Consider the following 18795-nt stretch of genomic DNA (forward strand, 5'->3'; position numbering starts at 1 on the left):
TCTCGCTTTTTGTCTTTTATATTTTGTTGTACCTCATTTTGAAGAGAATAGGCTGCCTTGCTGGGTGCCTGGTGTCCTCTGCCAGCAATCAGAAGTTGTTTTGTGGAAGTTGCTCAGCATTCAAATGATTTTTTGATGAATTTGTAGGGGAGAAAGTGGTCTCCCCATCCTATTCCTCAGCCATCTTAGGACCACCCGTTAGTTTTATTCTTAACTGGTAGATATAATTTTTGGTTTGTTTGCTAGGTGAATCTACTGTACTTTATTTTTGTTGGATTATTTTGATTTTGCTTATGAGTATGTATATACATATTCAGTTACACTTTTTATTGTTGTTATAAACCTCTGCCTCTAGGTTGGGCTTTTATAGTTCTGTGGAGTTTTCCCTTTTTTTTTTTCCTCTTCTCTTTTTTATAATTTTAACTTTTCATTTTTTTAATGCTATTATATTTCTTCTACACTTTTTCCTTTGTTTGCCTTTCCTATTGTTCTTTTCCCCTTGCAGTTACTCTTTAATGTACATAAATCTTCCGTACCTACCTTTATTTAACTTTGCTTATCTATTCTTTCTTTCTTTTCTTTCCTCTCAACATATTTGTTAGTTTTGCTTTCATTGCTTTACTCTCCCCTTGGCACCTTGCTTCAGTTTCGTTTTCCAGTTTGTGCTTTAGTTAGTTTTGTTCTTTACTGGTAAATAGAATTTTTTATTTCCTTTGTTCACTGGGTCAATCTATTGTACTTTATTTTGTTGGACTGTTTTGACTTTGCTTATGGGTATATATGTATACGTGTACATTCCATTATTTTAATTATTGTTTGCCTGATTTTGTAACTGCCACTTGTCTGGGGGGTCATCTTTGGTTTCTTGTTTTGGGGTATTTGTTTCAATCTCACTTAACGCCATAACAAATCACTTGCGTAATCTTCGTTCCTGACCAGAGATCAAGCTCTGAGCCTTTGGTGTGACAGCACTGACTCCAAGACCCTATACTACCAGAGAACTAAACCTAGGGAGTATCAAATAGTGAAAATTCACACAACGGAAACCACCTGAATACAAGATCCAACCACCCAACCACCAGTAGCACCCTGTGCAGGACACCTCATTTAAACAATAAATAAAACAAAAATAAAAAACCCAATCATCAGCAGACAGGATTACCACTTGACTCAGCCTAGCCCATCAGAGGAAAAACAAACAAAAAACTCAGCAAAAATCTCAGGCTATACAAAGCTTACACAAACCACTGGACCAACCACAGTAGGGCAGAAGCCAAAAGGAAGAAAGAATTCAACCTTCAAGCCTGGGAAAAGGAGACCTCAAACACAATTAAGTTAAAAAAAAAAATAATGAAAAGGCAGAGAAATACTACCCAAATGAAGGAACAAACTAGAAACACAGAAATTCAAACAAATGAAGAGAAAATAGGCAAACTAACTGAAAAAGAATTCAGAATAATGCTGGTAAAGATGATCAAACACCTTGAAAACAAAATAGAGAAAATGCAAGAATCAATTAACAAAGACCTAGAATAATTACAGAATAAACATACAAACAATACAATTACTGAAATTAAAAATACTCTAAAAGGAATCAATAGCAGAATATCTGAAGAAGAAGAATGAATCAGTGAGCTGCCAGATAAAATGGTGGAAATAACTTCTGAAGAGCAGAATAAAGTACAGGAATGAAAAGAATTGAGGATAGTCTCAGAGACCTAAGGACAATATCAAACGCACCAACATTCTAATTCTAGGGGGTCCCAGAAGAAGAGAAAAAGAAAGGGTATGAGAAAATTTTTGAAGAGGTTATAGTTGAAAATTTCCCCAACATGGAAATGGAAATAGTCAATCAGGTCCAAGAGGCACAAAGAGCCCCATACAGGATAAACCCAAGGAGAAACACACTAAGACACATACTAATCAAACTAGCAAAGACTAAACACAAAGAAAGAATATTAAAAGTAGCAAGGGAAAAGCAACAAGTAACATACAAGGGAAATCCCATATGTTTAACAGCTGATCTTTCAGCAGAAACTCCGCCTGCCAGAAAGGAATGGCAGCATATAATTAAAGTACTGAAAGTGAAAAATCTACAACCAAGATTACTATACCCAGCAAGAATCTCATTCAAAATTGATGGAGAAATAAAAAGCTTTTCAGACAAGCAAAAGTTAAGAAAATTCAGTACTACCAAACCAGCTTTACAACAAATGTTAAAGGGACTTATATACTCAAGAAATACGAGAAAAAAAACATCTACAAAATCAACCCCCCAAAATTAAGAAAATGGCAATAGGAACATATATATCAATAATTACTTTAAATGTGAATGGATTAAATGCTCCAACCAAAAGACACAGACTGGCTGAATGGATACAAAAACAAGACCCATATACATGCTGTCTACAAGAAACAAACTTCAGACCTAAAGACACATACAGAATTAAAGTGAGAGGATGGAAAAATATACTCCACGCAAATGGGAAGCAAAAGAAAGCTGACAAAATAGACAGCTTTAGTCCTCATATCAGGCAAAATAGACCTTAAAATAAAGAAGATTACAAGAGATAAGGAAGGACACTACATAATGATCAAGGGATCAATCCAAGAGGAAGACATAACAATTGTAAATATCTATACACCCAACATAGGAGCACCTCAATATTTAAAACAATTACTAATAGACATAAAAGGAGAAATTGACAGTAACACAATATTAGGAGACTTTAATACCCTACTCACACCAATGGACAGATCATCAAAACAGAAAATAAGGAAACACAAGTCTTAAATAATACATTAGATGAGATGGATCTCATTCATAACTTCAGGATATTCCATCCAAATGCAGAAGAATACACCTTCTTCTCAAGTGCACATGGAACATTCTCCAGGATAGACGACATCTTGGATCAGAAGTCAAACCTCAGTAAATTTAAGAATATTAAAATCGTATCAAGCATCCTCTCCAACCACACTATGAGACTAGATATCAATTACAAGAAAAAAGCTGTAAGAAACACAAACACATGGAGAATAAACAATACCTTTCTAAATAACCAACAGGTTACTGAAGAAATCAAAAGGGAAATCAAAAATTATCTAGAAACAAACAACAATGAAAACATGACAACTCAAAACCTGTGGGATGCAGCAAAAGCAGTCCTAAGAGGGAAGTTTATAGCAATACAATCCTACCTCAAGAAATTAAAAAAAAAAACCATCAAATAAACAACCTAACTTTACACCTAAAACAACTGGGAAAAGAAAAACAAAACAAACAAAAACCCAAAATTAATAGAAGGAAAGAAATCATAAAGATCTGAGCAGAAATAAATGAAAGAGAAATGAAAGAAACAATAGTAAAGATTAATAAAACAAAAAGCTGGTTCTTTGAGAAGAAAACAAAATTGATAAACCTTTAGCCAGATTCATCAAGGAAAAAAGAGAGAAGAATCAAATCAGCAAATTAAGAAATGAAACAGGAGAGGTTACAACAGACAGTACAGAAATACAAAGGATTATAAGAGACTATTATGAACAACTATATGGCAATAAAATGGATAACCTGGAAGAAATGGACAGATTCTTAGAAAAGTTTAATCTTCCAAGACCGAAACAAGAAGAAATAAAAATTATGAGCAACCCAATCACAAGCACTGAAATGGAAGCTGTGATCAAAAATCTTCTAAAACACAAAAGCCCAGGACCAGATGGCTTCACAGGTGAATTCTATCAAACATTTAGAGAAGAGCTAATGCCTATCATCCTAAAACTCTTTCCAAAAACTGCAGAGGAAAGAACACTTGCAAACTCATTCTACAAGGCCACCATCACCCTGATACCAAAACCAGACAGAGACAATACCAAAAAAGAAAACTAAAGGCCAATATCACTGACGAACATAGATGAGAAAATCCTCAACAAAATTTTAGCGAACAGAATCCAGCAACACATCAAAAAGCTCATACACCATGACCAAGTTGGGTTTATTCCAGGGATGCCCAGATTCATCAATATATACAAATCAATCAATGTGATACATCATATTAACAAATTAAAAGGTAAAAACCACATGACCATCTCAATAGATGCAAAAAAGCCTTTGACAAAATTCAGCACCCATTCATGATTAAAACTCTTCAAAAAATGGGCATAGAAGGAACCTACCTCAACACAGCAAAGACCACAGATGATAAGCCTACAGCAAACATTATTCTCAATGGTGAAAAACTGAAAGCATCCCCCCTAAGATCAGGAACAAGACAAGGGTGTCCACTTTCACCACTATTATTCAACATAGTTTTGGAAGTCCTAGCTACAGCAATCAGAGAAGAAAAAGAAATAAAAGGAATCCAGATCAGAAAAGAAGTAGTAAAGCTCTCATTCTTTGCAGGTGACAAGATACTGTACATAGAAAACCCTGAAGATAGTACCACAAAATTACTAGAGCTAATCAGTGAATTTAGCAAAGTCACAGGACACAAAATCAATACACAGAAACCGCTTGCATTTCTATATATTAACAATGAAAAAAGCAGAAAGAAATTAAGAAATCAATCCCATTCACCACTGCAACAAAAAGAATTAAATATCTAGGAATATACTTACCTAAGGAGACAAAGAACTGTATACAGATTACTATAAGACACTAATGAAAGAAATCAAAGACGATATAAACGGATGGAGAGATATTATGTGTTTCTGGGTAGGAAGAATCAATATTGTGAAAATGACTATATTACCAAACACAATCTACAGATTCAATGCAATCCCTATCAAATTACTGACAGCATTTTTCACAGAACTAGAATAAAAAATTTTACAATTCATATGGAAAACACAAAAGACCCTGAATAGACAAATCAGTCTTGAGAAAGAATGGAGCTGGAGGAATCAACCTTGCTGATTTCAGATCATACTACAAAGATATAGTCATCAAGAGAGTATGATACTGGCACTAAAACAGAAATAGAGACCAATGGAACAAGATAGAAAGCCCAGAAATAAACCCATGCACCTATGGGTACCTTATTTTTGACAAAGAAGGCAAGAATATACATTGGGGCAAAGACAGCCTCTTCAAAAGTGGTGCTGGGAAAACTGGACAGCTACATGTAAAAGAATGAAGTTAGAACACTTCCTAACAGCATATACAAAGATAAACTCGAAATGGATTAAAGACCTAAATGTAAGACCAGAAACTATAAAACTCTTAGAGGAAAACATAGGTAGAATACTCAGTGACATAAATCAAAGCAAGATCCTCTATGACCCATCCAATGGAAATAAAAACAAAAGTAAGCAACTGGGACCTGATTAAACTTGAAAGCTTCTGCACAGCAAAGGAAACTATAAGCAAGATGAAAAGACAACCCTCAGAATGGAAGACAATAATAGCAAATGAAGCAACTGACAAAGGATTAATTTCCAAAATATACAAGCAGCTCATACAACTCAATACTAGAAAAACAAACAACCCTATCAAATACTGGGAAAAAGACCTAAACACACATTTCTGCAAAGAAGACATACAGGTGGCTAACAAACACATGAAAAGATGCTCAGCATTGCTCATTATTAAAGAAATGCAAATCAAAACTACAATGAGATATCACCGCACACCGGTAAGAATGCCCATCATCAAAAAGTCTACAAACAATAAATGCTGGAGAAGGTGTGGAGAAAAGGAAACACTCTTGCACTGTTGGTGGGACTGTAAATTGATACAGCCAAATGGAAGAAGGTATGGATATTCCTCAAAAACCTAGAAATAAAATGACCATATGACCCAGCAATCCCACTCCTAGGCATAAACCCTGAGGAAACCAAAAACTGAAAAAGACACATGTATCCCAATGTTCACTGAAGCACTATTTATAATAGCTAGAACGTGGAAGCAACCTAGATGTCCACTGATGGATGGATAAAGAAGTTGTGGTACAATATACACAACGGAATATTACTCAGCCATTAAAAGGAAGGCATTTGAGTCAGTTCTAATGAGGTGGATGAACCTAGAACCTATTACAGAGTGAAGTAAGTCAGAAAGAGAAAGATAAATACCATATACTGTGGAAAATTCTGAAAGAGATGGGAATACCGGACCACCTGACCTGCCTCTTGAGAAACCTATATGCAGGTCAGGAACCAACAGTTAGAACTGGACATGGAACAACAGACTGGTTCCAAATAGGAAAAAGAGTATGTCAAGGCTGCATATTGTCACCCTGCTTCTTTAACTTATATGCAGAGTACATCATAAGAAACGCTGGGCTGGAAGAAGCACAAGCTGGAATCAAGATTGCCAGGAGAAATATCAATAACCTCAGATATGCAGATGATACCACCCTTATGGCAGAAAGAGAAGAGGAGCTCAAAAGCCTCTTGATGAAAGTGAAAGAGGAGAGTGAAAAAGTTGGCTTAAAGCTCAACATTCAGAAAATGAAGATCATGGCATCTGGTCCCATCACTTCATGGGAAATAGATGGGAAACAGTGGAAACAGTGTCAGACTTTATTTTGGGGGGGTTCCAAAAATCACTGCAAATGGTGACTGCAGCCATGAAATTAAAAGACGCTTACTCCTTGGAAGAAAAGTTATGACCAACCTAGATAGCATATTCAAAAGCAGAGACATTTTACTTTGCCAACAAAGGTCCATCTAGTCAAGTCTATATTTGTCCAGTGTTTATGTACGGATGTGAGAGTTGGACTGTGAAGAAAGCTGAGTGCTGAAAAATTGATGCTTTTGAACTGTGGTGTTGGAGAAGACTCTTGCGAGTCCCTTGGACTGCAAGGAGATCCAACCAGTCCATTCTAAAGGAGATCAGCCCTGGGTGTTCTTTGGAAGAAATGATGCTAAAGCTGAAACTCCAGTACTTTAGACACCTCAAGTGAAGAGTTGACTCATTGGAAAAAGACTCTGATGCTGGGAGGGATTGGGGGCAGGAGGAAAAGGGGACAACAGAGGATGAGATGGCTGGATGGCATCACCGACTCGATGGACATTTGAGTTTGAGTGAACTCCGAGAGATAGTGATGGACATGGAGGCCTGGCATGCTGTGATTCATGGGGTCACAAAGAGTTGGACATGACTGAGCAATTGAACTGAACTGAATGCATATATACAGAATCTGGAAAAATGGTGCTGAAGAATTTATTTCCAGGGCAGCAATGGAGAAACAGACATAGAGAACAGATTTGCACACGTGGGGCGAGGGGAGGAGAGGGTGAGATGTATGGAGACAGCAACATGGAAACTTACATTACCATATGTAAAATAGACAACCAATGGGAATTTGCTGTATGGCTCAGGAAACTCAAGTAGGGACTCTGCATCAACCCAGAGGGGTGGGATGGGAAGAGAGATGGGAGTGAGGTTCAAAGGGGAGGGGATATATGTATACCTATGGCTGATTCATGTTGAGGTTTGACAGAAAAGAACAAAGTTCTGTAAAGCAATTATCCTTCAATAAACTAAATTAATTAATTTTTAAAAACACAGGTAAGCCAATTTAAAAAAATGGACAAAAAAGAAAAAAAAGAACCTCTATGAGGACCACATATTTTAAAAAGGGTACATGATCAATGCTTAATATAAAAGACTGATATGAATCTATACAAGTAATATAAACAAATCTAAAGGCTAAGGGATATGAACCAAAATTTAACCCAGTTTTGTTAAAACCAGAAAGAAAAACACGCTTATAAGCAACTCACTCTTTGTGGTAGGTGGTAGAATATTAAACGACAAATATAACTAATATTCTATTTTACTTCTATCTTATTTTTAAGAACTTGTACATACTGGACAGGGTAGAAGAGAAAGAAGGAATTCTTTTAGTCAGCTATCCATCCACTTATTCAAAAGAATATGAGTATCCACTATACACAATCAGTGAAAGAATTCTAAGATATAATCCTTTACCTTGCTGCTGCTGCTAAGTCACTTCAGTCGTGTCTGACTCTGCGCAACCCCACAGACGGCAGCCCACCAGGCTCCCCCGTCCCTAGGACTCTCCAGACAAGAGTACTGGCGTGGGGTGCCACTCCCTTCTCCGAATCCTTTACCTTATAGTATCTAAATTTAGGTATCCATAAATGCATATTGAATTAAAAACAATTACTAATTATTGGGCAGTGCTGTAACAGAAGCAAATAAAATAGGCAGTAGTGGTATCAATGAGGTGATAATTCTACAGTAAGGGGAATGAGGAAAAAAAGTGAGGTAAGCATAAATAGGTTAAGAAAGGCCTCACCAATCTGGAGATGTCTGAGCTTAAAGAGAGCCTGGTGGCTCAGTGGTAAATAATCTGCCTGCAATGAAGGAGATGTAGGTTTGATCCCAGGGTCAGCAAGATTCCCTGGAGAAGAAAATGGCAACCCACTGCAGTATTCTTATCTGGGAAATCTTATGTACAGAGGAGCCTGGTAGCCTAGTCAACGAGGTTGCAAGAGTCAGACACAAGTTAGCAACTAAACAACAATCTTAAAGAACAAGTAGTTTGACCTAAATAAGAGCACACCTCTGGTGTGAACAAGCATAAATCTCAGGTTTCAACAAACTGCAAGACAGATATTAAAACTTCTAGTCACAGTGATAGATTTCCATTCATACTGTGAGATATGCTGTGAACTGGGCACATGACACAGCAACAGAGTTCTGGCTTTCAAAAGATGACTTCTCCAAGACTACAGTACAGTAAGTCTGACTTCAATTCCCAGTAAATCTCTAGATTAAGAGATTTATGAACTATGAAAAAGGTAGTGCTAATTAGTTTAGACAGACCAGGTAGCATCTGATCAGGGATCTAAACGCTCTGTGGAAACCGACATGGTTCTCTTGGGGAGGAGCACACAGCTGTAAGGAATAGCAAAAGCAAGTCCTTGACTTAAGAGTGCTTAGAGTGGACAGGAAAACCAAGATGAAGGAAGAAGAGGGAGTTAGGGGGAAGGTGACAGGTCACATCACGTGGCCCTGTCCCTACCACACCATACCATATGGCGCCAGCCACCAGAGAGAAGGAAGGACTCCAGATTTTGTTTTGAGATGGAAAGATTTTGGAAGACTTTGAGAAGAGTGACATGACCATTCTTACAGTTTAAAACAATCATGCAGACTGCTGTGTGGAAAAGAATGCATAGACAGCAAGAGAGGGATCAGGATACTCTAAGAATCAGTACCAGAATAATGGCTAAGAAGAGGGGTTTGGATTGGCTGGATTCTGAATATTCTGAAAGCAAAGTTGACAAGTTTTGCTGATGGAGAAAGAAGGACTCATCAAGAATGAGTTCAGGATTTTCCTAGCGGTCCAGGGTTTAGAACTCTGAGCTATATTAAAAAAAGAACTCTGAGCTTCCACTGCAGGGCACATGGGTTCTATTCCTGGTTGAGCTTCAGGCCACGTGATGCAGCCACAAAAAAATATGAGTTCAACGTTTGTGTTTTATTTGTTTGCTGCTCTGCAAGCAAACAAGAGGTGGAGGGTTAGGAAAGGATCTAGAATTTATTATGGGACATATTAATGTTTAAGATGCATATTCAACATCGAGTAAGTAAGCTGGATATACAAATGTTGGAAAGAGTTCTGATTGAAGAAATAAATTTGTAGATGCCAGTACTAAAACTAAAACTAGCTGGGACTGTAGAAAAAAGTACCAAGACACTCAGCCTTTAGAAGTCAAGTAGAGAGGAGTATAGTGCCAAGGGACTAAGAACAAAGACAGTGTCAGGGAATGAGAAATAATCAAAGGTATCACACACGGCTGGTAGGTCAAGATGAGGACTCTGCAGTGACCAGAGAAATAGCTGCTGGCAAGGATTCACTAGAGGGTAGGACCCTGATAAAAGAGAGTTAACAACTACAAGTCCCAGAAGGGAATGTGGCCACTATACAAAAAGAGGAGCTAGTTCCAGCAACATAAAGAGTTCAAGCACTTTAATGGGAAGAAAGGGGAATATATAAGTTCAGGTACAAATAGATATGAAAATTTAATTTACACATCTGTTTTCCTTGACTAGATAAGTTCTTGTGAAGCCAGGCCACACTGTATTTATCTTTCTATCCCTGGTTCCCAGCACAAAACAAAAATCTGTTTGTGGGAAGAAGGGATCAGCCTTAAAATTTGAAGAGATGCCATTCAGGGAGATATTGAATTCAATGACTATAACCCAAAGGACACAGAAGGACCAAGAGGACAGAAGCTACATAAAGGCAGACTGTGATCCAACACAGTGACACTTTTACCCGTTAGAGACAGCCAGGATGATACCGAGGGGATGCAACAGAAAACATTAATGATGATAATAATGGTAAAAATTTTATAATGGGCTGATATTTATGGAGCAGTTACTTTGTACAAAGCGTTTTATTTCTCTAAAGAACTTCATAAGTATTAGTCATTTCATCCTTATGCCAACGTAGTGGAACAGGCATTCATTTATTATCTCCATTTCACCAATGAGGAAACTAAGGAAAAGAGAAGTTAAGTAACTTTCCCCAGTTTATGCAACTTAAGTGGCAGAACCAACATTCAAACCCACATATATTTTGAAAATCTATGCCTTTAAATCTTTCGTATTGCCTCTCAGATCTTAACAAAGTCACAATGACCACAAAACCTTCACAGATTAGAATGCTGGTTCAGGCAAACGTATCTTCTAGGTCCCTAAAACCCACCTAAATAAATATAATATGAGGGAGACAAAGACCCAAAAAGTATTTATTAAATGTGGATAGAAATTCAGAGAATAAAAAACAAGCCATAGACTGTGAGAAAATATTTGCAAAACACATTTGATAAAAGACTGGTATTCAAAATATATAAAGAACTCTTAAAAGTCAACTATCAAAGAACAAAGGACCAAATTTTTGAATGGGCAAAAGATCTGAAGAGACAAGTTACCAAAGAAGAGATACAGATGGCAAAGCAGCACGTGAAAAGATGCTCAACATCACAGACCATTACAGGGAGCACTGCAAAGTAAAACTAGACACCCATTAGACAGGCCAAGAGGCAGGCACCAAATGCTAGCAACGATGTGAAACATCAGGAGCTCTCATTCATGGGAATGTGAAATGGTACAGAGCTTTGAAAGACAGTTTGGCTGTTTCTTACAAAACTAAATTTGGCATTTACCCGGAGTTGAATACTTATGTCCACACAAAAACCTGCATACAAATGATTATAACAGCGTTAGTCACAACTGCCAAATTTGGAAGCAAGATGTCCTTCAGTAGGTGAAAGGATAAGCAAACTGCAGTACATTCATACAATGGAAGATTATTCAGCAGTAAAAGAAATGAGTTATCAAATCATAAAAAGACACAGATGAATCTCAAATGTGTACTGCTAAGTGAAAAAAGCCAATCTGCAAAAGCTACTTATTATATGAGCTCAACTGAATGACATTACAGAAAAGACAAAACTACAGAGACAGTGAAAAGGTGGGTGGCTGCCAGGAGTCTAGGGGGGAGAGAGAAAAAAGGAATGAATAGGTGAAACTATACTGTATGATACTTTCATGATACTATCATGGGGGATACCTTATTGTCAGTTACCAAAACTCACAGCAGGTACAGCACAAAGAATGAACCTAATGTAAACTATGGACTTTAGTTAGTGATAATGGATTAATATCGCTGCATCAATTGTAACAAATTTACCACACTAATGCAAGATAATATGGGAAACTGGAAGAACTGGTCAGTGGGTATACAGGAACTCTGTAGTTTCCACTCAATTTTTTTGTGTATCTAAATACATTCAAAAATTTTTTAAAGTATTACTTTTCAAAAGTAAAGTTTGTTAACTACAAGCTTATTATGTATTAACTATATGATATAGCAACCAAAACTGCTAATTATATCATAGGCTATGGATGCTAGGGACATAAAAAGTTCAGAACCTGCTGACAAAATCTGATTTCAAGCCTAGTATTTACTATCTTCCCTTTGGGAGGAGAGCTTTTACATAAGGAGGTACTTTTTCCAATAAGCTGGATGAGAACATAATGATTGAAAAGCACAGAGGATCCAAAGGGGATTCAAACATCTGAGGAGGTTTGGCATATGTGAACTCCAAAGCAGCTGGAGAGATACACTTTTTCACAGTGTGTCTAGGATACTATCAAATGTATCACAAGATATAATGCTTAAAATGAGATATAATGCTTTACAATTTAAAGAAACATGGAAACAAACATTTCTATCAAAATACTGAATCCAAGTCTTCATAATTTCATTCTCAATAAAACACTCACAGAGCATTACACATCCCAAAACCTTGTCAGTTTACTTAAAAAAAAAGAAAAAGAAAAGAAATACAGAAAAGTCTCACATTTAAATTCAACAGGGGGCCTTCAAAAGGTACCAGAAGAGTATGGGCTAATTTGCCATATAAAATGTAATTTTCACCCTTTCATTTAACTACTACTCACAGAAAGAGACAAATTAAAAAGCAGGGAGGATCATGTTTGGTGTCACTCTTGGTAATAACTTGTGAAAAAGCTCAAAGGAATGAGAAGAGATGTAAATTCTTAAGCCACACTGATGGTTACACCACAATCTCTTCTTACTTCACCAATCACTGAATTGGATATCATTTCCCCAGAACAAAAATTTTTTTTTAATCTTTAAAGAAGTTAACTCATATTGAGAAGCCACATTCTGTGAATACTTATTTGTTAGAGCCAGTCAAGGGGATAATCAAGGGCTAGGAGGAAAGAAATTAGACTCCAACTTTGAAAACAAACCAGCAGTCCAAGTGTACACATGCTTTCTGCTTTCAGCTCCACAATAGGCTTGTAACACTTTCCTTTCAGTCTCCCCTCAGCTCTCTAACACCCCTGCCTGCAACTGTGGTCTTCAAATGAAGAGGCTGTGCAGAGTTCATTTGCCAAACCAGGGATTTCTTCACATAAAGCTTCTGGCCTATAAATGCTACTTAATTAACTGATGATCTCCCTTCTCTCTTCCTTTACTGAGCAATAAGTCTGATCACACTTTTCTCATTGTCTTTTCAGTTTTTTATAACTTGTACTTATTCCTCCACGGTTGTGAAGTTCTTTTCAGCAAAAATCAACCCCTTTGTAAGTGCAAATTCATTTCTTCATTCTTTTTTATTCTAGTTCCCCTCCGTACCTACCTTCGCTTACCCTAGAGCAGTATTACCTCAGAACAACAATAACAACAAAAGCAGTAAGAACAAAAATTAGCTGAGTTTTTCTATCTACTCTCACCTTAAGGATTCAAACAGTCTCATACAGTTTCTTTGTTTACTATCTTTGCTAAACAATGGAAAAATTTTATATCACATTTAATTTTTTAGAAGTAATAAATGAACATTTATGGTCACCATCAGTCCTTAATAACAGTCTGAAAGAGTCATCTCTCAACTTCATTGTTTACATAAACCTATCATTGAAAACATTTTTAAGTACCTGTCCCACTACACACACAAAAAATTTATTTTTACTTATAAATTAATACATAATTAACATGATATATTATAATTACCCTATTTGAAAATTTTTAAGGAAGAAATTTAAATATATTATTAAAAATATATAAAAACTACATAATAGTTTTAATGTACTTATTCACTTTAAAATTTCTAGTATTTTCATTTTATATTCTCAGGGAGTGTGTAATAATTATACTTTGTTGACCAGCAGTCTGAAAGGCTGAAAGTATCTAAATTTCATCACATGAGTTAACCACTGCGAATAATTTTTCCCTATTAAATTCTACTTTTCAAATCCTTGAAGCTCTCAACAAGGTAAATTCTTAAAGCTATCAATCACTAACTCCTGAATTAGAAGGCCAAAATATAATTGTGTGAGGCAACTACATTAATTTTTTTTTAAAAAAAGGGACAAGACTTGCGTCTAATCATAGTAAAAGTCTGTGTGCATTTTTTTGTGTTTGCATGTCTTTCTCTAATAGATAAGAGGAATAATTTTCACATGAGAAAGTTGGTGTAAAAGATGCAGAGGAAAATGCCGTCAATGTCTTATTAATTTTGATCATTTTATATACCATGTGGTTACATTACCTATTTTTATTACTGTATTCAAATGAATGTATTTGCAAACCATCATAGAGCTTTTTTAAAAGGCTAAAAATCAAGCATCTTTTTCTCTAACAGAAAAATGGAGAGAGGGAAAAGATTGCATATCTCATTATTCTTACAGCAAACAATTTAATAAAACAGTTATTAACACTCTTCACAAGTGCCAACACTGCACTAGGCACTGGTCTTTAGAAAATCTGATGGAAAGGAACTTCAAGATTAAGGTCAAACATCCAAATATTTAAACACGACTTGAATCTTCTCTACAGCAGCACCACCAAGTGGCCGTTTGTGTAACTTGGGTGAAAACACCTTCAGCAATATGGATGTATCAGCAAGCAGAATGCATTTTCTGACACATCTGACTATCTGAAATAAACAAACGGAACCAACCATATCTAAGAACAACCTTATTTACTAGCTCTACTTTTATTCTCTATTAGAACAAACCTAATCAATCAGTCTTCTAGATAGCAGCCCTTCAAATATTTTAAAGGTACTACTATAAATCTCAACTCTTCTCTTCATCCTAAGTATAAAACTTTAACTCAGCTATTTACTCATGTAGAGTTAAAAAAAAAAATCTCATAACAACTTCCAATAAGGAACACAAACATAAGAGCTTAATTCTTAAAGTTACAAAGGAGAATAATTTGCAAAATTACACATACTCCAGTTATAAACTTTAAAGCAACAATTTAAATTGCTTTAATATTACTGAATGTCTTAAATGCATTTATTTATAGATAAATATATGAGAGTTCATTAGTATTAGCAAAGATTTGTTTTATATTTTAAAAATATTTTCAATGTATTAAATAACTCTGACCCGAGAACAGACTCATGGACACAGCAGGAAAAGGCGAGGACGGGATGGTGAGAGAGTAGCGCTGAACCACGCACACTGCCGTATGTAAAACACGGAGCTAGTGGGAAGTTGCTGCGTAACACCAGAGCTCACCTGGTGCTCTGCGACAGCCCAGGCCGGGGGAGGTTCAAGAGTCAAGAGGGAGGGGATATATGTATACTCGTGCCTGATTCATGCTGTTATATGGCAGAAACCAACACAACACTGTAAAGCAATTATCCCCCAATTTTAAAAAAGGCAAAAAAAGAAACTATAAAGCACATAAACTGAAAAATAAATATCTTTGACAAATAGCAGTTGCACTTTTTTTAACTGTAGCACAAATGACCAATTTAGAAAATTTATATAAACCACTCTTCTACCCTTTTGCTAAAAATGATTTACAACACTGATCCTAATGCTGTTTTACCACAGTATCAATCAACCGGATTATATTTACATTTAAATGTTTTCTCAGTGAAGGCAGAAGTTAGTGTACAGTCTGATACTCATCTTCAGCACAGCTAGTTTCATAAATGAATCTCCTATCAACAAGATAAATAATACCAGTATTCGACAAAGAAATGCCAATTTCAATTTACCTAATACATAGTTACTATTTCTCAATATTGAGTATTTCAGAAGCTGAAAAAACTGAAAAAGATAATTTAAATAACTTGCCAATATCATATACTATTAATAGGGCATAATAATAAGATTTATTTTATCCTGAAAGAGCAAAGAGAAAATTCGATGCTGCTTTATATTTTGGTCTACTGAACAGTTACTTTAATACTAACTAAGCTTCAGTGAATTTTCTTAAATGGTCAAGCCATTACATAAAATGACAATGCATTCACAAGGAGAATTACGTTCTGTTTTTATTAACCGACTGTGAGCAAAAATAGAAAGTTAGAGATAACAATAAATCAATTTTAAAATCTGCATATTAAAAATAGACTAAAAATAGTATTAGTCCATTTAGAAAAAAAGGCAATCTTTACTGAGCCTACCAGCATTTCTGTTTCCTGGGGTACCTCAACTTCTCGGGTAACTCCCAGAAAGTTACTTACTCTCTGGTTCGGATTTCAGTGTTACTAACATTCGTCTGTAAGGTGTTCCACATAATTGAATCTTCTAAATAATTTATAATATACCCCATTATGCAGCAAAATTTAAAATTTTAACCATTTCAAAGGCATTTGTCTAAACAGGAAAAGTTTCCTGTTTTCCAAAAGGAGCTGAAAAGTAACCATTTTCTATAAATTCAGTCACAGTATGCACATGAACAGTACTGCACAGTGGTACTGCTGTGCTTGGATCTCCTGTTTCCTCACCCCTGCTGGCTGTCACTTACTGATGACTGTGTTCCTGACGTTTCTGATGCTGAAGTGAGAACCTAAGAGTGTCTATCAAGGCTCCTGAGCATTAAAAACTGGGCTTTGCGGTATCTGGCTACTGAGTTATTTTTCTCTCCTTCTTTGCCTCCATCACTAATTTTCAAATGACTGAAGTTACCATTTAAAAAAAAAAAGTCACAGCAAAACAGGCTGTTGGCACCAAGAAGGAAATTCTGAAGAGAGCTCCAGGTGCCGGAACAAGGGAGCAGAAAAACCTCTCCCCTTAGAGAGCAGCACTAGCTAATTTGTATAATGGGGTCTCCATTCCTTTCTCCCTGGGAACGAGAATCAACCTGTCTATTCTGAACTTTTCCATCCCTTATATGGCATTCTTCTCTCCACAGATAATCTAGTAACAGTCTCTACACCACCTGCTGATTAAATGCAAAAACAGAAACAAAGGCAGAAACAAGAGCAGTGCTGTCAAAATACACACAGGGTACAAGAGATAAATGATTATGACTACATTATATGAAAATGATGTATGCTTAGCATGTATTTATACATGACAATAATAAATAAATCTATGAATCTGAGTTTATGCCTCTGGGGATGCTAAAAAGAAGCAAGAATATACTGAGAAGAAGTAAGAATACAAAGATATAATTTTGTCTGGCTATTGAAGAAGTTAACACAGCAGGACTTCTGAAAAGCACTGGAATTCTCAAAATCATCAGAAATATATATAAACGCCAGAGAACATAAATTAGAATTATAGAAAACTTAGACTTTGTTCTCTCTACATACAAACTGAAAGAATCACAAATTAACCAACTTTTTTCCCCCTTTCTTAATTAAGTGTTGGTAATACAGGTCGCAGCTTGAAAGAAGAAATTCTGCCTGAATAAACTGATGACCTGTATCTCTCTACCAAGGAAGTTCTTATGACTCAAAGTTTTAGAGAAACTATTCTAAGCCATCAAAGATTAGCTGCCTATGAAATAAACAAGATAACCCTTTTGGCCGCAACAGACTCTCATGGCTCTGAAGTAATTTTATCAGGAAAATGGAAAAATGTGAGGTAGTCTTTGAGGAACTAATAAAAACTTATTTTTACATTCAATTTTCCCTACAAGGCATGAGGAAAAAGCAAACAAAGAGACATCTAATAGAGTAGTCCTACTGAGCTACCTGGCTGGAATAAATAACGAATACCAATTTACTTGTGTTACAAAAGTTACTGATTTGTAGAAAACAATACATAAGGAAGAAAGTAAACGAGGACAAAACATCAAGCAAAAAACAAAAAAAAGAGAAAAATAATCCTATAAAACTTTTTTCCTCCACATAAAACCCACAGTTATCCAGTCAATATATCTACAGTATCTTGCAGCTGCTGCTGCTGCTGCTAAGTCGCTTCAGTCGTGTCCAACTCTGTGCGACCCCACAGACGGCAGGCCACCAGGCTCCGCCGTCCCTGGGATTCTCCAGGCAAGAACACTGGAGTGGGTTGCCATTTCCTTCTCCAATGCATGAAAGTGAAGAGTGAAAGTGAGGTCGCCCAGTTGTGTCCGACTCTTAGCAACCCCATGGTCTGCAGCCCACCAGGCTCCTCTGTCCATGGGATATTCCAGGCAAGAGTACTGGAGTGGGGTGCCATTGCCTTCTCCGATCCTGCAGCTAAGAGTATATAATAGATTATTGAATTAAAACTTTTGAAAATGATACCTTGGTGGTGGCATTTGTAACCATATATTACTAAGGCAGAACCACTCCAATACCTGAAGGAGTCATGAAATAAAGGATGTATTCCTGACTCTTGACCTCAGACCAAATAAATTATCTTCTTTCCCTATTTATAAAATGAGGGAAAACTAGAAGACTATGAAAATTTATTATTGGTAAAATGCTTACGATTTTCAGGCAAATGTTTCAGAAAAAGTCAAGTATGTGATCCATACCTTGTTTTAATTCCAAACCTTCAGGTTGCTTGTTCTCTCTCAGGGATGAAGTAGAATCTACACAGCTGTCTTGTCTGAGGAATGAAAGTAAATAAAAACAACTTTTTAAAGAATATTCAAGGTCCTAGAATTAAGTTATACACTTGAAAAGACACAATGAATCCTTCTCAGTCCCCAGGGTACCATTCAGTACACTCTGGAGACAGAAACATGTATACAAGTGTCAGAAGTAGCGGCTACAAACTACTACAATTTAAGTAGTTTACTTCTTTGTAAAATCAAAGAGCAAACCTGTAAAGAATACCAGGGTAATTTTTTCTCCTTTCCTATACTCTGCAGGGTAGCTAATGGGAGAAATCTTAACTCACAGAAGAATCCAGTAATTTTTCAAGTTCAACTGTTAAATTTAATGGGCGTTTTGGCATTCAAATCATTTTACAGCCATCTAATTTCATACCTCAAATGCTTTAATGTTTACAGTACATGGGAAATACATGTTTTATTTGTAATACACATATGTAATCAAAGAAATGGATTATGTTTAAGATGCCACTAAAAAGTTCTTGAT

At 36.1% G+C, this 18795-nt stretch overlaps 1 protein-coding gene across 2 annotated transcripts in view; it reads right to left on the bottom strand.

Annotated features, from left to right (window-relative positions):
- Nucleotides 1–18795, bottom strand: part of CAAP1 (caspase activity and apoptosis inhibitor 1) — a 76883-nt gene that overhangs the window by 31538 nt on the left and 26550 nt on the right. Inside the window, exons 5-6 of one of the 2 annotated variants that reach the window (XM_060411014.1) lie at nt 18228–18301; nt 7–17946 (exon numbers count right to left, since the gene is read on the bottom strand). In XM_060411014.1, coding sequence (XP_060266997.1) covers nt 17675–17946; nt 18228–18301 — 346 coding nt within the window. In that variant the 3' untranslated portion in view covers nt 7–17674. Of the gene's footprint in view, nt 1–6; nt 17947–18227; nt 18302–18795 lie in introns of those variants that run through there. The other variant, XM_015093251.3, reaches the window with a different exon arrangement.

The sequence above is a fragment of the Ovis aries genome, chromosome 2 (genome assembly GCF_016772045.2).
Source record: "Ovis aries strain OAR_USU_Benz2616 breed Rambouillet chromosome 2, ARS-UI_Ramb_v3.0, whole genome shotgun sequence".
Classification (NCBI taxonomy): domain Eukaryota; kingdom Metazoa; phylum Chordata; class Mammalia; order Artiodactyla; family Bovidae; genus Ovis; species Ovis aries.